The sequence below is a fragment of the Ornithorhynchus anatinus genome, chromosome 9, assembly GCF_004115215.2.
Source record: "Ornithorhynchus anatinus isolate Pmale09 chromosome 9, mOrnAna1.pri.v4, whole genome shotgun sequence".
Taxonomy (NCBI): Eukaryota; Metazoa; Chordata; class Mammalia; order Monotremata; family Ornithorhynchidae; genus Ornithorhynchus; species Ornithorhynchus anatinus.
In genome coordinates this window covers 30,144,527-30,166,282 of record NC_041736.1, presented here as the reverse complement: position 1 = coordinate 30,166,282, position 21,756 = coordinate 30,144,527, and the positions used below count along the sequence as shown (strand labels likewise).

At 45.4% G+C, this 21,756-nt stretch overlaps 1 protein-coding gene across 7 annotated transcripts in view; it reads right to left on the bottom strand.

The window, feature by feature from the left end:
* Positions 1-1,999: 1,999 nt before the first annotated feature.
* The window catches only part of PUM2 (pumilio RNA binding family member 2), a 117,336-nt gene continuing 97,579 nt past the window's right edge, over positions 2,000-21,756 (bottom strand). For 4 of the 7 annotated variants that reach the window (XM_029072204.2, XM_029072206.2, XM_029072207.2 and 1 more), the window contains 8 exons: positions 18,779-19,046; positions 15,653-15,782; positions 13,160-13,294; positions 12,558-12,695; positions 10,933-11,058; positions 10,514-10,635; positions 7,456-7,648; positions 2,000-5,073 (listed from right to left, as the gene is read on the bottom strand). In XM_029072204.2, coding sequence (XP_028928037.1) covers positions 4,942-5,073; positions 7,456-7,648; positions 10,514-10,635; positions 10,933-11,058; positions 12,558-12,695; positions 13,160-13,294; positions 15,653-15,782; positions 18,779-19,046 — 1,244 coding nt within the window. In that variant the 3' untranslated portion in view covers positions 2,000-4,941. The remainder of the gene's footprint in view (positions 5,074-7,455; positions 7,649-10,513; positions 10,636-10,932; positions 11,059-12,557; positions 12,696-13,159; positions 13,295-15,652; positions 15,783-18,778; positions 19,047-21,756) is intronic. The other 3 variants (XM_029072208.1, XM_029072212.2, XM_029072210.2) reach the window with 1 other exon arrangement.

The following is a 21,756-nucleotide window of genomic DNA, read 5'->3' as shown; positions in this document are numbered from 1 at the left end:
AAGCGGTTTACGAAGTACTGGAGAAGATAGTCTGTGTTGTTCCGACATAGCCCTTGTCCCCTGCGGGACTCTAGTCTAAGGACGGAGAACCAGGAGTGAATCCCCACTTTACAGATGAGGAAATTGAGCACAGAGAAGCGGCAGAAACCTGATTACAACCCAGGCCCTTTGCCTCCCAGGCCCGTGTTCTTTTCACTAGGCCATGTCACTTCACTGGCTGGATGAAACGCCTCCATATGCCCCGACAGACCCATTCCACATTGAGCAACATCATAAAGATAACTGTTGTGCTCCTGTTACTGTCTCACCCTTGCTTGGCCTTAACCCTCTGCTCGTGTCTTCCGATTGTTGCTCTACCCCTTGTTTGAGATGACCTCTTCACATTTCTAAAATCATAGTTCTCCCTGTTTGTGCAGTCCATTTCAGTTTTGCAGAACAGCAACTCCTTGTCAGTCACTTTCCTCGAGTGGTCCACCCTCAAAAGCTGTTTTGCAATGAGATGGCAGTTCAATGGGGGTGAGCTGTGCTACATGGTGTGCCTTGAGGGGGAATAAAAGCTGCTCCTGCACTTACGTGTTATTGATGGAAAAAAGCAGTTAACTACAGCCAACACCTTCCCTCCTGCCAACCAACGTTCCCACCCCGGCAGGCTCCACACACACCAGGCAGGGGATAAAAGTTGCTCCCCCGCATGCTCAAGTGAAGCACCCTGGCAAGCACAGCTTTCCCTTCCTACCAGAGGGTCCCTGGCTCCTGGCTCGCTCCCTTGAGCTCTCCAATTTCTCCCTTGCCACTTTTGGGAACCTATTTTGTGTGTATTTGTGTTTTAACACTTTGTTACTCCTGATACGTCTCTCTCCCATCCCTTCTCCCCACCTTTTCGCTTTTGAGCCCAAGGGTCGGGGACCGTGCCTAATTCCTAAATGTGTATTTTTCCCCAGCATTTAGAATAGTGCTCTGCCCACAGTAAGTCCACTGTGTCACTAACGGAAGGTCAGTCTACAAAGCTGTGATGTTCTAATCATTACTGGCTCCAAGACCTACCACATCTGGCTCCGCCCCCAGTTTCAAAAGTGTGGGTCCCAAAGCACACCTACAACTTCTTAGCCTTAGAAAAGACGTGTCCGCTCCTCGGTTTGCGAGAGTCCAACAGAGCAGACATGGTCCCTGCCTTCAAGGAGCTAATACTTTTAGCCCCCGTCAGCTCCCAGATTCAATCTCTTTGCTTCGCCCCAACCAACCCTGACTCGGCCTGCACTTGCAACCGGATGCCGGTTTGTATCCTGGGAGAGAGGGGCAGAATTAGTTTCTATAAACAGTTTGGTTTTAGCAAGCACAGTTGTAGTGGATGGGTATGAACCTACATTCTGTTCCCTTCATCCTTTCCATAAAACTTCGTTCTGGTAACATGCTTGGTTTAATTTTGTCAAGAGTCCATGACGATACGTAACGAGGGAATAGTATCTCCTTTGTGGTTATTAAAGTGTGCTCCCGGAAAATGTTTCAGAACTTTCAAATCTATTCCTCCCAGCCCAAAATTAATTTCAACAGATGCTACTTTAAATCTTCAGAGGAAGGCCACAAAGGAGGACTGTAAGTAGACTGGAAATTAAGAGCAAAGATCCCAGCCACCTGCCAGGCTGTTGGATGGCTCTTAATGGAGGTCTGAATTTTCAAGTGAATGTGAATTTATCACACCCTAAAAGTTAAGTTAGGTCACCTAAACTCGGGCTGGAAACTGGTACCGGATCAGACTTATTCAGATCACTAACCAGCGGCCTGATTTTGAATGGATTCTTCACCCACGGCGGGCTAAGTAAATTACTGGGACATAACTAGATTCAGGGTCGGCTACACCCAAAAGGGGCCACGTTGCATTCGTGATCACTGAATTCTTCGTGGCTTCTATAACCCCCAAGTTGGAAATACCTTGAAAGTGGACTGTGTGCCCTGTGACCGGTTGCTCCTTTCCCCTCTACAGAAAAACACAAGACAAAGGTTTATTTCATACAATGTTATTCACACATTTTCATTTTCTTGTTTATACAGAATATACAAATAAGTGAATATAACAACATTATTCCATATGAACCAATAGGAGCTAGGACTGATCAAACTAGACAAACTGGTCCATAAACAATCCATATCAAAATGCATATCACACTCAAATGCAAAAGCCTAGTGGTTCTGCCCAAACAATATACAGTATTTCCTTCATTTTGGAAAAGCTTGATGTTCATATTTTACTAAAAGACACTATGCTAAAATATTTCCAAAAGGAATGAGAGGGACTGAGGGGCAGGGGGAGAGAGAGGAGGGATAAGCCAACGAATGAGTCTTGCGGCATTGAGATTTACGTTTACGATTCTTCCGGAAGAGATCGGTAGGAAACGAGGACTGTCGGGGAGAGAGAGCTTGTAGGTATTTGGGCTGAAGAGAATGCCTATCTCTAGTAAACGTGTCCACTCCCCCAGGTTCCCACTGCAGCGTCAGAGCCACGTCGGCCCTCCGGACTCTACTGTCGGTGCTGGGGTTGTTTGTCGATAGGGTTTCCGGGGGAGGTTTTTAAAACTGAAATCAAGAGCTGGTGGGAATGGACGAGATCACTGCCGGTCCCAATTCAAGGGAGCGTAATCCTGAACCTTTCGGGCTGGCCCTTAAGACAAAAGGTCTCACTCTCAGAGAGCCTCCCGGTGCAGAAAAGATTTCTTTAAAGACTCATGCCACGATGAGCTTTATGTAGCGAAGAGTCACCGGGGAAATCTGTATGTGTTTGCCAGTGTAGATATGAGAAGAGTCTGATATGCAGGTTAAAGTTGGTAACATTAATCTCTTCACCAAGGAATATTTTTCGATTAACAAGGCTAAAATTTTAAAGACAAAAAAAAAAACCCAGTACCTCAACTTTATGCTGTGCTTAGCTCATGATATGAATTAAATGATAAAACCCTTACATAAAATTGCATCCCAGATGGTCCCTTTTCTTCTGAAGAGCACTAATAAAACCATCTTTTACATGATCGAATGAACAGGGTAGCACGCCATTTTAGTCTTTAACACAAAACCTAAATGAGTCACCAAAATAAATGTTTTATACAAAATACTGACTTCAACAAAATACAAAGGACTTTATCATTCAGAAACTGAATATACAAAGCAATTTTTTTTCCAAAATATTTCCATAGGCAAAGGATTAAAAAGGATTTTAATTATACACATATGGTCACAATTTTGCCTTAAAAAGATCATTGGGAAATGTACATAAGGCCGCTTGTAAATGTACATCAGGTTTATGTTACTGTTACACTGTCATATGTCCAGAGAAAACGACTGATATTATACATACTTGATCTTACTTGGGAGCAGGCTATTCAAAAATACAGTACTCTTCTGTACAAAGAAAAAAAAAACCTGCCACATTTTAATAAGATGGAAAAAGCATTGGTTTCCATGATAATCAGATCTCAGTCCAATACTTTTCTTACTATGCACAACACCCTGACTGATTTTAAGCTTTATCCAATTTCTAGAATGTCCATATTAACAGAATCAACATCTAGGTTATAAAACCAAAGAATGCTTCTCTTATATAGGATAAAAGGAACGCTGGTTCATAGTTCTGAAACCTTATAAAGATAAAATTAAAAAAACCACTCTTGATTTGGATCAATTTACATTATACAACACGATATGCCGGGGCAAAAAACGATGATATGAATGTACACTAAAATGCAATTTTTTCCCCCCTAAAAGGGTAAAACAAATTTCATTTACAGCATGAAGGTTTACAAATGTACATCTGTACAACCAAGATAAGCGTCACTACTAAGTTAGCAAGGCTTGTAATCGACACTGAAACAAGATTTGCTTTCCAATTGTAAACTTACACCTATTACCTACACACATACGATGCATATATTTATAGGAAGCAAAAAAAGCTCTCTGAATATGTAATCATGCTTAAATGTTGAGCTATCAAGTTTATTTTTCAGTGGCCCCCTTTCGCCTCTCGATCTGGTTCCTACTCTCTGCATCTACTGAGAGAAAGCAAAACAAACGCTCAACTCAACTGCAACCTGCTTTTATAACTCTCTAAGCAAAACAAAATACAACTCTTCACTCTTCTCGCATTGCGAACCTGACTGGAAAGTTAATAAGGTGCTTTCCGGTCAGTGCACTCAGTTGGATCAAAGCATCTCACCATAACTTTATTCCTCTACTTCTTAGAACAATTAAATATATACGTATATACAACAGCTCTATACATGGCCAGATACATTTGGGGCAGTATAAAAACCACATCCACAGCACGTGACGGAAGGTGTTTTTTCTTCTTACAGACCGGATCGTCTCCTCTTTCCCCAACTCATTTTGCCGTGCCTTATCTGGGAGATACGTTGTGAATTATCAAAGCACAACTGAACCTTTTTTTTAAATATTAATAACATTTATGCAGTTAATTGTTAATCTGGTATAAAAGATTTCACACAAAAGGGAAAAAATATGGGCTATAATTCTATATACATCTCTATAAACCTGTTGTGCTATTGGGTTGTAGACCTATCAGATGGCAAGCCAGTTTATTAAAAGAATACTGTACTTTTTCCCTTTAAAAACTACTTTAGTGACTTTACAAGGTAAAAATTTACAAAATATGTGACAGCTTTTTTTGATACAATTACATCATATACAGGCATTCTGTGCTTTGCCAGCAATCCGATCTGATAGGTCTCCCGCCTGGGTTGAGGAGATTCTGTAATTCACACCCCAAAAATATACACAAGAACCTTAAAAAATTTACAAATGGATGAATAAAGTCAATAAATATGTTTCTTTAAAAAAAAAAAATCAGAATATTCAGGGTCGAGCTGTGTTTTGATAATTCACAATACGTATCTCCTTTCACGAATTCGCCACGGTGGTTCCCGCTCTCCTCCTCTGTTACAGCATTCCATTTGGGGGGCCTCCGATGGGCCCCAGGTCAGCGCTGTTTTTCAGGTAGTATTTTTCCAACTTGGCCAATATATGCTTCCCATAAGTGTACTTGCGCAAAGTGGAAATGTGGGGTCGAATCTGGAATCAGAAGAGTCCCATAAATAAAAAGGGCCCCTGGGGTGCAGACCCCCACCCCCGCTGCCTACCCCCATAGAGCCCCGAGCCGGGGAGGAGCCGGAACGGCAGCCGCAGGGTCAGCGGCAGCCCACCGGGCAGGCGGGCCCGCCGACGGCCCTGGGGGTCCTGGGCCCGGTGAGCGGCGCTGGTCCGCAGCTGTCTCTGTCGTCTCAGTCTTGACTCGTGGGCCCAATGCCAGCCCCCTCCCCCCCGGGGCTTTCATGGTCGGGGGTCCCCCTTGTGACATCATTGAAGCAGCGTGGCTCAGTGGAAAGAGCCCGGGCTTGGGAGACCAAGGTCATGGGTTCAAATTCCAGATCTGCCACTTGGCAGCTGTGTGACTGTGGGTCAGTCACTTCATTTCTCTGGGCCTCATTTACCTCCTCTGTAAAATGGGGATGAAGACTGTGAGCCTCATGTGGGACAACCTGATTACCTTCTATCTACCCCAGAGCTTAGAACATTGCTCTGCACCTAGGAAGTGCTTAGCAAATACCAACATTGAGAAGCAGCGTGACTCAGTGGAAAGAGCCCGGGCTTGGGAATCAGAGGTCATGGGTTCGAAGTCCGGCTCTGCCATGTGTCAGCTGTGTGACTGTGGGTAAGTAACCACTTCTCTGGGTCTCAGTGACCTTCTCTGTAAAATGGGGATGAAGACTGTGAGCCTCTGGTGGGACAACCTGGTTACCCTGTATCTACCCCCAGCGCTTAGAACAGTGCTCTGCACATAGTAAGCGCTTAACAAATACCAACATTATTATTATCACTACATCTTACTGAGCACAGCTCAACAGGTTGACATCAACTGTGCTTGTGCGGTCACTTCAGACCTACACCTGTGGGGGAGGCAAGGTGAAGGACAAAGGAAGAGGAGGATAGGGAGACGGGAAGGGAAAGGAGAAGAAGGAGGGAGGAGTGAGTTGGTTTCCCTCTGGGCCCCAGAGACCAGCCGAGGCCATGGGAGCTCCCAGGTGGGTGGAGATTCCCCGGTGTTCCCTGAGCCAGGGAACCAGGTTTGTGGTCCTTTTTGTGGGGGAAGGGGGCAAAGTGGGCCTTCCTGCTGCTCTCAATTCCAGGTAGCAATACTCGGGATAAAGCCCAGCAGCCCCCCCACCAACTTTAAGCCCCACATGATCCCTAGGTAGCAACGGGGGCTGTGGGGTGTTCGTCCGGAGGCGGGGAGGGAGGGATGTTTCTCTCTCTGCCCCAGGTTCAGGGCGGCAGTTTTAGATGCCCATCCCTCCCTCCATCCTGGACTCGAAAGCCAAATGGGATTGTCAGGAGAGTCAGCTCTGGCTCCTGAACCATAGGTGGCTGATCCTGGCGTGACACAGTCTCCCTGAGGTCTCAGAGGAGCTACCGCTCCGGCAAAATGGCTAACTTTACAAACAACGGGGTGCCCTGTTGGCATTCAAAATAGATTACGCAGATTAGCTGCAACAAACAGCATATGTTACCTAGTGTCAGAGCACGGGCTTGGAAGTCAGAAGGACCAGCGTTCTAAACCCAGCTCCGCCACTTGTCTGCTGTGTGACCTTGGGCAAGTCACTTAACTTCTCCTGGCCTCAGTTATCTCATTTTAAGAAGGGATTAAGACTGTGAGCCCCATGTGGGACATAGATTGGATCTACCCCAGTGCTTAATACAATGCCTGGCACATAGTAAGAGCTTAACAAACACCATAAAAAAACCTAACAAAAACCCCATCGTCCTTACTGAGAGATGAAGTCTGCTGGATTGCTGCCCTATCACACAGTGTAAATCTGTACCCTGACAGCCTGGACACTTGATGGCTCTAGAGACCTAGGGTAAGGGGAAGCTCCCTGGCCACTTTCAGGCCTAAAGCAGATTTCCTCCCACCCACCCCAAGGCTCTGCGTGTGGGGTCCCCCCCCACTGCCTCATCTTCGTGAAAGCCAGTACAACTTTCCTAACTGAAGAAAAGTTGAGAAGCAGTGTGGCCCAGTGGAAGGAGCACATGCCAGGGAGTCAGAGGACCGGGTTATTAATCCCGACTTTGCCACTTGTCTGCTGGGTGAACTTCAGCAAGTCCTTTCACTTCTCTGGGCCTCAGTTTCCTCATCTATAAAATGGGGATTAAAACTATGAGCCCCATGCAGGATATGGACTGAGTCCAACCTGATTAGCTTGTACCTACCCAGTGCTTGGTTTCATGTCTGGTGTATGGCAAGCGCTTAGCGAATATTATCAGAACATGAATATGAGGACTCATTCTCCAGCGCGAAGAGAAAATCAAGTGATTTTAGAAATTCTCATCTTATGTTTGAGAAAAGAAAAAAAGCAGCAATATGCATTCAAAACACTCAAGTTCCCAAGACAGTACCTTGTGCATTATTATCTTTCTCTGGGCAGGTTCAGCCATGTCAATCATCTTCTGCACCACATAGTTGGCATACTGGTCCTTCATCATGGTGTATAAGGCACTGTGTGGGCCATCGCTCTGACAGCAAACCTCATCGATAAGCAAAGCTCTTTCTGCACGGGACGCATGAGTGACACATTTCTCTACCACATTGCTGAAAAATAACATACAATACGCAGTGAGAACTGTTCCTGTTTGTTTAAGCGATTCCCATCCCCAACAGTATTTACCGAGCGTCTACTGTGTGCTTTTTTAAATGCAGAATGATTTCTATTGCCTGTGGTCGCCTGGGACACTTCATGTCTGCAGGGAAAAAGCTCCTTGAACTCAAGCTGCTGAATCCCTTGCTCTCTAGTTTCCTGCCTCTTCACTATCACTGGAGACAGCAATTCCAATAGGTGCTGAGTTGAACTACCAAAACCAGAGCTGTTTGATCACAGAAATAAAGTCAGTTCTTCGAAAACACCTTTTCAGTACAGATTTGGAAAGAACATGATGGGAGAATGAGGGAATGCTCTTGCCACAAGTTTGTTACTAGGCGGAAAAACATATTTGTGAATGTGCGTGGTCAGTCAGCCTTTCTGTACTGGACATTACTTTGTGGCTTTTCAACTAAAAGGGATTCTCTACAGTGCAGTAACATGGTGTATGTAAAGAATTCTGCTAAAGGTGGACATCAGGCTGAAACTTGTTTTGAAAAAGTTTGAGAGTTAGGTACATGAGGGTAGATGAGGAGCTGAACTGGTGGGGAGGACACTTCAGATGGCAGGGGCACAATTTCTAGAGAAGGTTGAAACTAAAAAAGGCGTATCACATTCCAACTTTTATCCTCTGCTTGTGAAAATGCAGAGCAACGTCAAGATGCATGATTTTTCCTTTAAACATGAGGACTTGGTTTTCTCCAGGGCTTTCCAGGAGACTGAGAGTGAGGGTGGGTAGGGACAGTGGGAAAGGTTGAAATGCAATCTGGAGTCAGGATTCCCAGGACAGACATTGAGGAGGGATATTCATTTTTGTCTAGAGCAGGCAATTCCCAGATATTTGCTTGGCCCGGTAAAGATTCCGGTCAAAGTCAGATACTTCCACTGCCCAGTGTGTTCCGCCAAAGCTTTTCTTCCCCAAAACTGCCCCTCCCTCTAGAATCCACCTTCTTCTCGGCCTTCTTTGGTTTGTTTCTGGCAGCAACACTTCTGAAGGTCTGTCCTTTTTGCTGCCTGCCATGATCTAACGACAGGGGGAGGGGAGAAAGGGGGAAATGAGGGTTCTGACCAAAAGCTATGTGTGTGTGTGCGCACGCACAGACATGAGCAAGCAATGGTGGTGGGTAACTCTGGGAACTTGGGCTTCTCCTGCTTACTTTCGCTCTTCTTGCCCTGCCTTTTCTGGAGTCAAAGTTGCATCGTTGGCAACTTCTAGATGAGGAAAAGTAATGGTGGAATGCCGAGGGAGTGATCGGGAGAAGAGACCATCGAAGTTAGGCTTGTAAATTCTTTGAAAAGTATTTTTTTTTTTAAGTCTAAGAGATAATGCCCCAGTGGCTTACAAAAACAAGTCTTGCCTATATTGCCTCTTCACAGATTTACTGGAAAAACGGATATTCAGATATGGTTGACGGTGACAATAACGATAAAACGGATGCCTTATTTAAAAAGCAACCTACGAATAAGAGACTGCCACTTATCAAGGAACTAATGTCTAATTTCCAGGTCACTTTACTCTGACTCATGTAAAAACAGAAAACCCCCAAATACTGACTTACTGTTCATAGGTAACTCTACACCCCATCTACACTCACTCCCTTTGGAGAACTCATTCGCTCCCATGGCTTCAACTATCATCTCTAGGCGGATGACACCCAAATCTATATCTCCACTCCTGTTCTCTCTCCCTTCCTCCAGGCTGGCATCTCCTCCTGCCTTCAGGACATCTCCACCTGGATGTCCTCCTGCCACTTCAAAGTCAACATGTCCAAGATGGAGCTCCTTATCTTCCCTCCCAAACCTTGTCCTCTCCCTGACTTTCCCATCACTGTGGACGGCACAACCACCCTTCCCATCTCACAGGCCTTCAACCTTGGTGTCATCCTTGAGTCCACTCTCTCATTCACCCCATATATCCAATTCATCACCAAAGTCTGCCAGTTTCACCTTCACATCGCCAAGATCTGCCCTTTCTCCTCTATCCAAACCACTATCACGTTAGTACAATCACTCATCCTAACCTGACTGGATTACTGCATCAGCCTCCTTTTTGACCTCCCAAACTCCTGTCTCTCACCACTTCAGTCCATACTTCATTCTGCTGCCCAGATCATCTTTCAACAGAAAAGTCCAGGGCATGTCACCCCCCTCCTCATAAATCTCCAGGGGTTGCCTATCCACCTCTGTATCAAACAAAATCTCCCCACTCTTGGCTTCAAAGTTCTCCATCACCTTGCCCTCTCCTACCTCACCTCGGCCCCCTCTTACTTCACCTCCCTTCTCTCCTTCTACATCCCAGCCTGCACACAGCGCTCCCGAACACACTGCTCCTCTGGTGCTGACCTTCTCACTGTGCCTCATTCTCACCTGTCCTACCGTCGACCCCTGGCCCACGTCCTATCTCTGGCCTGGAACGCACTCCCTCCTCAAATCCCCCAAAACACTCACACTTATCCCCTTCAGAGCCCTACTGAAGACTCACTTCCAAGAGGCCTTCCCAGACTAAGCCCTCTTTCCCTCAGCTCCCTTTCCCCTCCTCATTGCCTCGACTCACTCCCTTTGCTCTACCCACCCCCCACCCCACAGCACTTGTGCATATATGTATACCTCCTTAATTCTATTTATTTATATTGATGCCTGTTTACTTGTTTTGATGTCTGTCTCCCACCCTTCTCGATTGTAAGCCTGATGTGGGGAGGGATTGTCTCTCTATTGCTGAATTGTACTTCCCAAGCACTCAGTACAGTGCTCTGCACACAGTAAGCGTTCAATAAATATGATCGAATGAATGAATGGGTGAAAGAAAATACTGCATTTACCTGGCAAATTTGTGTTGACTGAGGGCTAAAACTTTTCCTCTTATTTCCGAAACAATTTTGCTCTTATCTTCAGGACGACCGTGTTCCAGCACATGTTGAATAACATAATTGCCATACTGATCCTACAAAGACATTTTTTATTATTTTCCATCACACAAAACCCCACAACAGTTGTTGAAAATGGGGGCACTTTTTTGGTAAAAAGGGGTCTAATTCATTTTGTCTGACGTTCAGAGGTGAAAGCAGGATTTGAAACCAGGCCCTCATTCTAGTTTTAAACCATCATGTTCCCACAATGTGGATTCTATTAATAGAGTTCAGTGCTTTGCAGTTCAGAAGGAACAAACTGTATCTTCCAAAGCTCTGTGTTTAAGAGGATGTCATGGGAGAGAAAGTTTTCAGCACTCGATGACACTTACCTGCACCAGTTGTTCTGTGTGCTGATGTAATTCCTCCAAGATAGGCAACGTCTGCTCGGCAGTGCAGTGTTCCAGAATACGCTGAATTACTCTGCAGCCATACGGATGCGTCGAGAGCACAAATACCTTAAATGGCAGGATTACAAAGTCATATAAAAGCTTCACCCAACTACCATTAAAGCTCATTTATCCATTTTTAAAACCCACTCAGTTGCCCTGAGGATGTCTGGAATGCATAATGTGCAAATACTTCATGCTCATATGCCTGAAAAGTGGCAACAAAGGAGGACAAGCTTCTCTGAATAGCAGGGTTTTTTTTTAATGGTATTTGTTAAGTGCTTACTATGTGCCAGGTACTGAACTAAGTGCTGGGATAGATACACATTAATCAGGTTGGACCCAGTCCCTGTTCCATGCTGGGAAGAGAGTACCTTTTTCCAGATGAGGCACAGAAGAAGTTACTTGCCCAAGGTCACAGAGCACACAAGTGACAGAGCCGGGATTAGAACCCAGGTCCTTCTGACTTCCAGGCCCTTGCTCTATCCACCTAGCCACGGTTCTTCTGTTAGCGGCTGTCTAACTCATGGGCTACGTGGACCGTGTCTTATGGACAAAAACATGGCATCAGGGCACAGGCTTGGTGATCCAACGCGCGCTCCTATCTGAAGCTGCTGCCCCTCACGGTATCATTTTATCCAGAGGGAACCTCTGGCCTCACCTGGCAGGTCATGGCTTCTTTGTTCATTTAATAATTACGGCATACTGGTTAAGCGCTTACTACGTGCCAAGCACCGTTATAAGCACTGGGGTAGACACAAGCAAATCCCAAACCCCAGTCCCTGTCCCATATGGGGTTCATACTCTTGATCCCCATTTTATAGATGAGGTAACCGTGGCCCAGAGAAGTGAAGTGACTTGCCCAGGGTCAGCCAGCAGACAAGTGGTGGAGCCAGGATTAGAACCCAGGTCTCGGATCCTTCTGGCTCCCAGGCCTGCGCTCTATTCACTAAGCCACGCAGCTTTCCCTTCCCTCTGACTTCTCTTGCACTCTCCCGAGTGCTCGGTGAAGTGCTCAGCACACCGTAGGCGCTAAATACGATTGACTTGGCTTCTACTGACTAATGAAGGACTCTCCCTTCTCTACCACCCCTCATCCCTCCCCATTCCACAGCTCAGAGCTGGCAATTTCAGGCAAGGTGCCCAGGAAGCAATAAGGAGAGAGGGAAAATTGTTTTGGGTGCCCTGTTTGATGGGTCCAAGGGAAGAGGGCCTTTGGAAACAATTTTCTCTTCACAAAATAAGGTCTAGAAAGCATTCAAGATACAATGTAATCTTTTTATGACTCTGGTTGCCAGTAATTGTTTCAGGAGAGATTTTACACTCTGGCAAGGGGACAGCGGGCAGACACTAGAATTATTTCTCTTTCGTCCTCCAAATCGGAATTTTGGAATTTTGAAAGCCAGTTGTTGAGGTACAAAACCAGAGGCAGAGGAGGCTTTTCCCCAAGGAACTCTTCGTCCAAGTGAGGGGATTTGGTAGTTGATGTTTCCAACCCCCTACAGAAAACAATATGCTCGTTCCACCATCATTCCTAGAAAAAGGAAGAACAATAACATAAATATTACCTGTCCTTTAAAAGCATCGATAATGAACTGCAACGACTGGGGTTGGACACACTCGATGCATTTTTGTACCACATGGTTTCCATTTTGATCTTTCACACATTTAAGAACATGGCCATCCAATTCTTTTACCATTTCGTTCTGGAGGAGACAAAGTCCACACTTAGATTTGGGTTTCAACAGCCAACAAGATAATGCGAAAAACAAATCATAAATAAAACTAAAACTTTTACAACCCTTAGGTATGAGACCCCTTTTACTCCAAATTAAAATTTCACAAATAAGCTATTTCACCCCTCTTTTCTGACCCTGATATATTTAGAGGCAGCTGTCGACTGCCCTTTCATACCACAATTTCATTCGGTTAGTATCAATCAACTAGTGTCACATTATTAGTGCTGGAAGTACAATCCAATTCTGAATTGCAAAATTTCAGATATGTAACGTATTTTAAAAACCCAAGAGATTTTTCACACTTGCAAAAATACTTAATATTCACTATACATAATAAAGGTATTTTGAGAAGTAGTACTAAGCATAAAACGGAGAAATCTGAGATGCAGATTTCTTAGAAAATGAAAGCAAAAAGTATTGTTATAACTTACAATTACCTGCTGGTCAGGCGAAATAGATTCCAGGGCTTTCTGAATAACACGACAGCCGTACATCTGTAAAGCTAGTGGCAGGACGTGGCCACGTATGCGGGTGGCTAAAGCTAGTTTCTGATCCAGGCTCCCAAACTGTTAAGAAAATGAAACTTCGGGTTAAAAATGACTCTGCTGATTCACCTTGCCAGAGGACTGAGTTATTTTAATTCCCTATCCCTAGTGTGTTTACCAACTTTCTTGTATTGTACTCTCCCAAGTGCATAACACTACGCTCTGTGCACTGTAAATGCTCAATAAGTTACAGTGGGCAAGTCACTTAACTTCTCTGTGCCTCAGTTACCTCATCTGTAAAATGGGATGATAATAATAATAATAATGTTGGTATTTGTTAAGCGCTTACTATGTGCACAGCACTGTTCTAAGCGCTGGGGTAGACACAGGGGAATCAGGTTGTCCCACCTGGGGCTCACAGTCTTAATCCCCATTTTACAGATAAGGTAACTGAGGCAGAGAAGTTACGTGACTTGCCCACAGTCACACAGCTGACAAGTGGCAGAGCCAGGATTCGAACCCATGATCTCTGACTCCAAAGCCCGTGCTCCTTCCACTGAGCCACGCTGCTTCAGTGAGCCTCACTGAAAAAAGTGAGAAAACTGTGAGCCTCACGTGGGCCAACCTGATCATCTTGTATCCCCCAGCGCTTAAGAACAGTGCTTTGCACATAGTAAGCACTTAACAAATACCAAAATTATTAAGTCCCATTGGATGATGGATGTTTATCATCGCTACTTTCCCGGCTCCAAATTTAGCAATTCACCCAGACTTTCAGGCTCATTCATTCCTTCAATCGTATTTATTGAGCGCTTACTGCATGCAGAGCACTGTACTAAGCATTCGGGAGGGTACAATCCAGCAACCAACAGTCACATTCCCTGCCTACAAGGGGCTTACAGTCTAGAGTGGGGGAGGCAGACATCAATTCAAATCAATAAAATTACGGATATGGACATAAGGGCTGTGGGGCTGGGAGGCGGGAAGAGCGAAGGGAGCAAGTCAGGGCGCCGCAGAAGGGAATGGGATTTGAGGAAAAGTGGGGCTTAGTCTGGGAAGAACTCTGGCTTTGGGCAGGGAGGGAGGAAGGGGGAACGGGTAGAGTAATTGTCTGTAGGATTTAAGGAAGGAGGGTGCTCCAAGCCAGAAGTTGACATAGGTGAGATTGAAGGCACAGTGAGAAGGTTAGCACTAGAGGAGCAAAATAGGGAAGCAGCGTGGCTCAGTGGAAAGAGCCCGGGCTTGGAAGTCAGAGGTCGCGGGTTCGAATCCAGGCTTTGCCACTTAGCAGCTGTGTGACTGTTGGTAAGTCACTTTGCTTCTCTGGGCCTCAGTGACCTCATCTGTACAACGGGGATGCAGATTGTGAGCCTCACGTGGGACAACCTGATGACCCTGTATCTCCCCCAGCGCTTAGAACAGTGCTCTGCACAGAGTAAGCGCTTAACAAATACCAACATTATTAAAATATGCGGGCTGGGTTGGAGGAGGAGAGAGGTGAGGTAGGAGGGGGCAAGGTGGTGGACTGCTTTAAAGCCTATGGTGAGGAGTTGTTGTTTGATGCAGAGGTGTACAGGCAACCACTGGAGTTTTTTGAGGAGCGGGGTGACACGTCCTGAATGTTCTTGTAGAAAAACGATCCGGGCAGCAGAGTGAAGTATAAATTTATCTGGATTTCAGTTTACACCACACTCATGAGGTGAACTTTGAAAGTCAACCCGAAAGTGCTACGTGGCTAGTGGGGATGATTGAGGATTACTTTTACTTCCACAGATAAGAGCAATAATACTACTAATAATAATAATGTTGACATTTGTTAAGCGCCTACTACGTGCAGAGCACTGTTCTAAATGCTGGGGTAGATACAGGGGAATGAGGCTGTCCCACGTGAGGCTCACAGTCTTCATCCCCATTTTACAGATGAGGGAACTGAGGCACAGAAAAGTGAAGTGACTTGCCCAAAGTCACACAGCTGATAGGTGTCAGAGGACCTGGGTTCTAATCCCAGATCCACCACCTTCCTGCTGGGTGATCTTGGGCAATTCGTTTTCTTTCTGTGTGCCTCAGTTTCCTCCTGTGTAAAATGAGGATTTACTACCCGTTCTCCCCCATGCTCAGACTACACATCCCATGAGGGACAGGGACTGAATCTCACCTGATAATCTTGCATGTAACTCAGCGCTTAGTCCAGTGCTTAGCACGCAGCAAGTGCTCAAATACCACCATTTTTGCTGTTCTTAGAATGGGCTGCTAAAGAGGCAATTGGTTCTGGACCCCAGCCCCAGTTTCTTGGCTTCCTGGACGACAGTCTGATGAAAAGAATGGAACCGGTATTCCCTTGTCCCCTGCTCTTGGAAACTACGGATGAAATTAAAGCCAAGATTTGGTCCCAGAGCCTCTTTCTGTATGGTATTGGTGAGCATGCATGTGGGCATTTACCTCAAAAAACTTCTGGATTACATAGTTCCCAAAAACATCGGTCATCAATTGATAGGCTGCCTGTAAAATTTCATTAAATACCATCTGCCGCTCAGCTGGAGTAGCTCGTTCAAGCTTCTGCTGTATAAATCTGTGGTGAGAGAAATTCAAGTTTTATGTAAATAAAATAGAAGTTAATAAAAACACTTGTGAGTTTTTAATTTTGATCAAGCAGTGGCTATGTTCTATCAATAAAAGAAAAGCTACTGGTAAAGTTACCTTTAAATTTTCTGTGAAGTTTTAGGATTTTTTTTTTCAAGACAGAGACAAGCAAAAGTGATCAAATTTCAAGAAAATCAAATGTAGCTAAATTGCCCGGGCCTGTTAATCTTGTCCACACATTTATACCTTTAATTTTGAAAAATGAAATACTAAATTGTTATGTGACTACTATTAGGCTTTTGGGGGGGGGGGGTTTGGTGGAGTTTTAAAAATCCAATCACACTGCAATTGAATTTTTTTAATTATGATGAACAATACATTGCTTTTAAATTTACACCCTTTGAGCTTTACCTCAGTTTCTACTTCATGACTTAAGCTCCCTGCGTGGACATTATCAAATCTGTTACACTGTACTCTCCTCCCAAATGCTGGTACGGTGCTCTGCACACCCAGTAAGTGCTCAATCAATACGACGGAGTGGTTGATTTTTAGGGCGCCTTTCCCATCTAGATTCCACGATTTCATCGGAGGGAAAACAGACACATTGCCCTCCCTCCCTTACAGGCAGCCATATCCCTTTTGCTCTGGCCCTCTTTAAACGTTCACCTCCTCTTCTCCCCAACTGCACCAGCGCACCCCCTTCACACGGCCAAGAAGTCACCCTCTTGCCCTGCCAACGTGACCCACCCCTCTTCCCCTTCTCTGGTCAGTAAGAACAATGATTTGAATGGACCCGTTTCACAGCCACAAGACAGTTGCCATCCTCCACCCAATTCCCCACTTGCATCCCCAAGAATACGCCCCCACCCCTGCCTGGCCTCTTCTCCCATCCAATGTGGCCCAGTCCCTGTGGTGGGGGGTTCCAGAGGGTAGGAGGGTTGCAGCTGGCTCCCCCAGCTATTAAAAAAGGTTTAAAACACATTGGACTGGAATACCGTTGGAGGAGTAGGATTGGAAGCTGTGGGGAGAACACGGCGATGGAATTCAGAGGCTTGGAGGCACACACAGGAGTTAGGGAAGACCTGGTTGAGATGGGTAAGAAGGGTGGTGGTGGAGAGAGGATGAGGAACAGGACTCTGCACTCCGAAGGCATTCAATAAATGTGATTGATGGGGGAGGCACTTGAGCTACCGATTGTCAGGAAGAGTCACCCGGGAGGATCAACACAGTCACTTTACTAATTGCACTATCAGATTTGGCTATCTGGTCTGATATTCCACACAAATAAGCACACACAAACACACTCTTCTACAACACCCGTAACAGATCGAGATCTCACCCTGAGTCATCTTGGTAAAACAATGGTACGTGGCCATAGACCGTGAACTGATTCCCCACTTATAACATTGTTCCTAAGGGGCTACCGCTTCCAATTTATGCTCTGTCGTGATGATATGTTTGGGGACCAGATGTGTCATAAATTCAAAATTGATCTGTAAAAACTTTCCGAGTCTCACCTTCAAGCACACAGACCTCGATAGCCATCCAGCTCCAAGTTGGCTATGCATGGTATCGCTGTCGAGTGCAGAGCCCACGTTTTGTGAGAGCTGCCGGGCGTCAGGGCATCTTTTAATAGCTTGAAGTTCCACAACTCGGATTAGTCCCATTGCCCTTAAAGAGTTGTCCAGAGGGTCCCGGGAACTATTCTATTAGCAGCTGGGCAAGGGGGCTCATCCTGACTGGAGTCCAGTGGCAGCCATACTATTCCTGTCTCTGCCAGTAGAGTTGCCCTACCCCAAAATGGCAGTAGAACACGGAGGGAGGCAAGTGCACTGGGTCAGTCGGAGTTTAATTCCCCACTGCCTGGCGTCAGGGTTGCAGTGGCCTCCCCGTCCTGTGTAGGCACGAAAAGCTCACTCCAATTCCTCGACCTGTCATTCGTGCCCTTCACCAAGAATCTTTTAAGAGTCATAATCTCCCCTCGTATGTGTGTAACCTCCTCACCGTGCCTCGTTCTTGCCCATCGGTCGACCCCTGGCCTGGAATGCCCTCCCTCCTCCTAACTCTCTTCCCCCCTTCAAGGCCCTACTGAAAGCTCCTCCAAGAGGGCTTCCCAGACCGAGCCCCCCTTTTCCTCTGCTCCTCCTCCCCTCCCCTTTGCCTCTAATCCTGCCCCCCGCTATATTCCCCTCATCGCTCCACGGAACTTGTGTCTATATGCACATATTTATTATTCTATTTATTTTTATAAAATGTATGTATATTTATATATTTCTATTTATTTATATTGATGTTATTGATGCCTGGCTACGTGTTTTGTTTTGCTGTCTGTCTCCCCACTCCTAGACTGTGAGCCCGTTGTTGGTTAGGGACTGTCTATTTTTCGCCGAATTGTACTTTCCAACTGATTAGTACAGTGCTCTGCATACAGCAAGCGCTCCATAAACACGACTGAATGAATATGTTCGAGAAATGTAGCACTTTTTACTAAGGTGTTAAGTTTTGGGGCTATGAGAACACACCCCAGAAACTCCGAAGTAGGACTGTTTAACACAGCCATTTTTTCAGTGCAAGACAAACTACCCATATGAGGACTTGTCTAAGAGCAGCGGCCCCCATTCCACAGTCTTCCAGTTCTTTCCTCTTAAGTTCACTATGCCTCAAAACACCAAAATAGGGAACATGTTTGTTCAGTAGCAGATACAACAATTAGTACAGGCCAAACAAGACTAAGACTAAGAGAAAAAACTATACATTCTGTTACTTTTTAGGGACTAGCTAATCCACCTGCAGGCACCCAGTTTTGAAAGACCCGCGGGGAGCTAACGGTTCTTAGGACTTCCAACGGCCGCGTCAATGGAGAAGCAGAGAACGTAATGGTCAAGACAGTGATTTAGATGGATTTCCAACATAGGATTCAAGTGACATTCACGACAGCCTCACTTTAAGTGACGGGCCTGTAAATCACAGTGAACAACTACCCACCTAGAACCGTGCTGATCTTGAGAAAACTCAACGATGTGTCCAACGAGATCTCTCAGCTGCAGGTTCGGGAAGCGATTGTTCCTGAAATCTTCCAGCAATCTACTGCGCCCAGAAGGCATGATATCGGACCTACTATAGCGAAGCCGAGAAGGAGGGAAGAGCTGGCTGCTGGAGCTAAAGAGGCTCGATGTGCTTGAGGCACTCCGATATTTTGCTTCCGCTCCCGGGGCTGCAGAGATATAGCGGCCGCTGCCATTTGTCAGGCCTCCTGGAACGAAGCAGGTCTCATTAGTAAACGTCTCTGAAAAACTAAAAGTCATATCCTGAAGTTTTCTAAGACCGTGAACACCATCATTAAAAAAACCCCTTTCCTCCTTTATTTCTATCGGAAGCCTTAACCACGATTAAAATCTGGGGGGAAGGGGAAGAGGATGGTTAAAGCAGAACTGAAAGTACGAGACATCAACCGACCTACTAGAAGTACAGAGAAAATCTGCACACCTGAAATGATTATCTGCTGGCTAAATGAAAGAAGATTCCCAGGGAAGTTTTACGGTAACATATCACTGTCCACATCCAGTTTCGAAATGCAAATTACCTTAAGTAAGATTTGGTGCCGAAGCCGCAGCCAACGTTCTAAGTTAAGAAATATAAGTTGGCTTAAAATACGCAGGACCCCTAAGCGCTAAAGCAATTAACTTGGGTTGACCTGCAATTCTTCAGATCTATTTACAAACATCAGACACTTGGAGTTACATTGCATTTCATTCTATACTTTTGAGAGATCATCTCCTAATATCAAAAATCTTTTAGGTAGAGAAGAGATGCCGGTTCAACATCTCAAAGCAAAGTCCCTGGAGGAAGATTCATTAGGTGCCAAATTATATTTAAAAAATGAGGAGACGAGATTTTAAAATTTATCTTTGATTTGACCGCTTTAGCTACACTACTCTTTGGGACACTAAGCTGAGGCAACGATCAATATCTCATTTTGAAATAACCGACTTGCTAATTTCAGTTCTCTCCATAATAGAAATTCAGAGGCTGGCAAATGGAAAAACCAAGAGAATCAAAAACAAAAACAAGAGGTGTTATTTTCAAGCAACAAGGTATTAAAAAGAAGAGTGCAAAAAAGGTACTTGACAGTGTCCTTTTAAAACAGTAAAATTTAGAAGACTGCAAATAATGGATTTGTGAGCGAGGTATATATTCCCATTAGGATTATATGTTTAAGTAGAATCTGTGATGCAAAATCTATGGTTAGTATCTATCCCGAGGCATCAGCAGCGTGAGGTGGTGTGATACATGGCACATGCAAAATTGGTCACGTTAACCCGGCAGCTTCCTATCAATTCTGGCTGGAAACAGGAATACAGGAGCATGCAGGGTCTTGGCCGGTAAAAGTGGATTTAGTCTTGAGATTATTAACAGGGATAAAAGGCATATTAAAGACCAATTCTACTGTGCAAACCCAAGACAACTGGAACAAGTAATAGAGCGTTAGCCGTTATGAGCCATCATCAGCAGCAGTGCAGTGCACTGGAAGCATTACAAGAAAAGTAGAAGACATGCCATAACAAATAGCCCTTGAAAACGTCCGTCTCCCTAGTTCTTTGCGACAGACTGATTTCAGGACCCAGTCTCGATTATAAAAGAATCCATGATGACAACAAGCTGCCTCGCTGGCAGTCCCTGACGATTTCTAAAGAAAAGGTCTGTTGCATTTTTCTCCTCGACCCCACATGCTGCTTTCTCTTTAGAATTTATTCTCAAGTGCCACTTTCATTGATGGTGAAGCCGCAATAGGGCAAAACCAATCCCAAGAACCTCATACGCCTAGAGGGAGAATGCAAAGAAGGCAGGACCACACTGATCATCCAGAGAGAACCAGCGTGGAGAGTTTTGATGACACGCTCTTACAATGTGAGGTCCCTCCACCCAACAACCATTTGCCAAGCAACTTTCTAGGCCGCTCCATCGCCCTCCGCTTACTGAGAGCAGGAGACGATGTCTCTAGTTCAATCGATCGGTGGTATTTATTGGGCGCTTACTGCATGCAGAGCACTGTGCAGAGTGCTTAGGAAAGTACAGTACGACCGAGTTGGTAGACGCAATTCCAGCCCCCAAGGAGAAGTCGCATGGTCCAGTGCAAAGGACAGGCTCCCGGAAGCCGGAGGACCTGAGTTCAAGTCCCAGCTCTGCCCATTCCTACCGAGTTATGCTCGGCAAGTCACCTAACTTCTGTGTGCCTCAATTTCCTCATCTCTAAAATGGGGGTTAAATACCTGTTCTCCCTCCCCCATAGACTGTAAACCCCAGGTGGGCCAGAGTGGCTGATCTGATTAATAATAACAATAGTAATTGTGGTTTTTGTTAAATGCTTGCTCTGTGCTGAGCACTGAGCTGAGCGCTGGGGTAGATGCAAGATAATCAGGTCGCTCAAGGGGCTCACAGTCCAAGTAGGAGGGAGAACTGGTTTTGGATCCCCATTTTGCAGATGAGGGAACTAAAGCACTCGAGTGACTCAGCCACGGTCACACAGCAGCTAAGTGCTGGAGTCGCAATTAGAACCCAGGTCCTTTCGACTCCGAGGACTGCGGACTTTCCACTAAGTTACACTACTTCTGGCTGCACTGCACCTACCCAGTGCTTACATACAGTGCTCGGCACAGGGTAAGCACTTAAACACTACTCTTAGTATCAAGGAGCTCAACAGTCTACGCCTTATGAGACTTTCTCTGCTGTCAACCTTGAAGCAGCTGGCTCTGTCCCCGTCATCCTATCCTGGGTGGGAAGCTGAGGATCACTGTTCTCAAACTCACTGTGGATGATGAGAAAGTGTGGATGCCAACATGAAAGTTACTGCAATTTGACAGTAGGGAGAAAGCAGTGCAACATTTTGATCAACAACCATATCTAAATACTGCAAAGTTTGTGGCTTAAAAAGCAAAATATCAAATTATCTTTTTGAGAGGGCA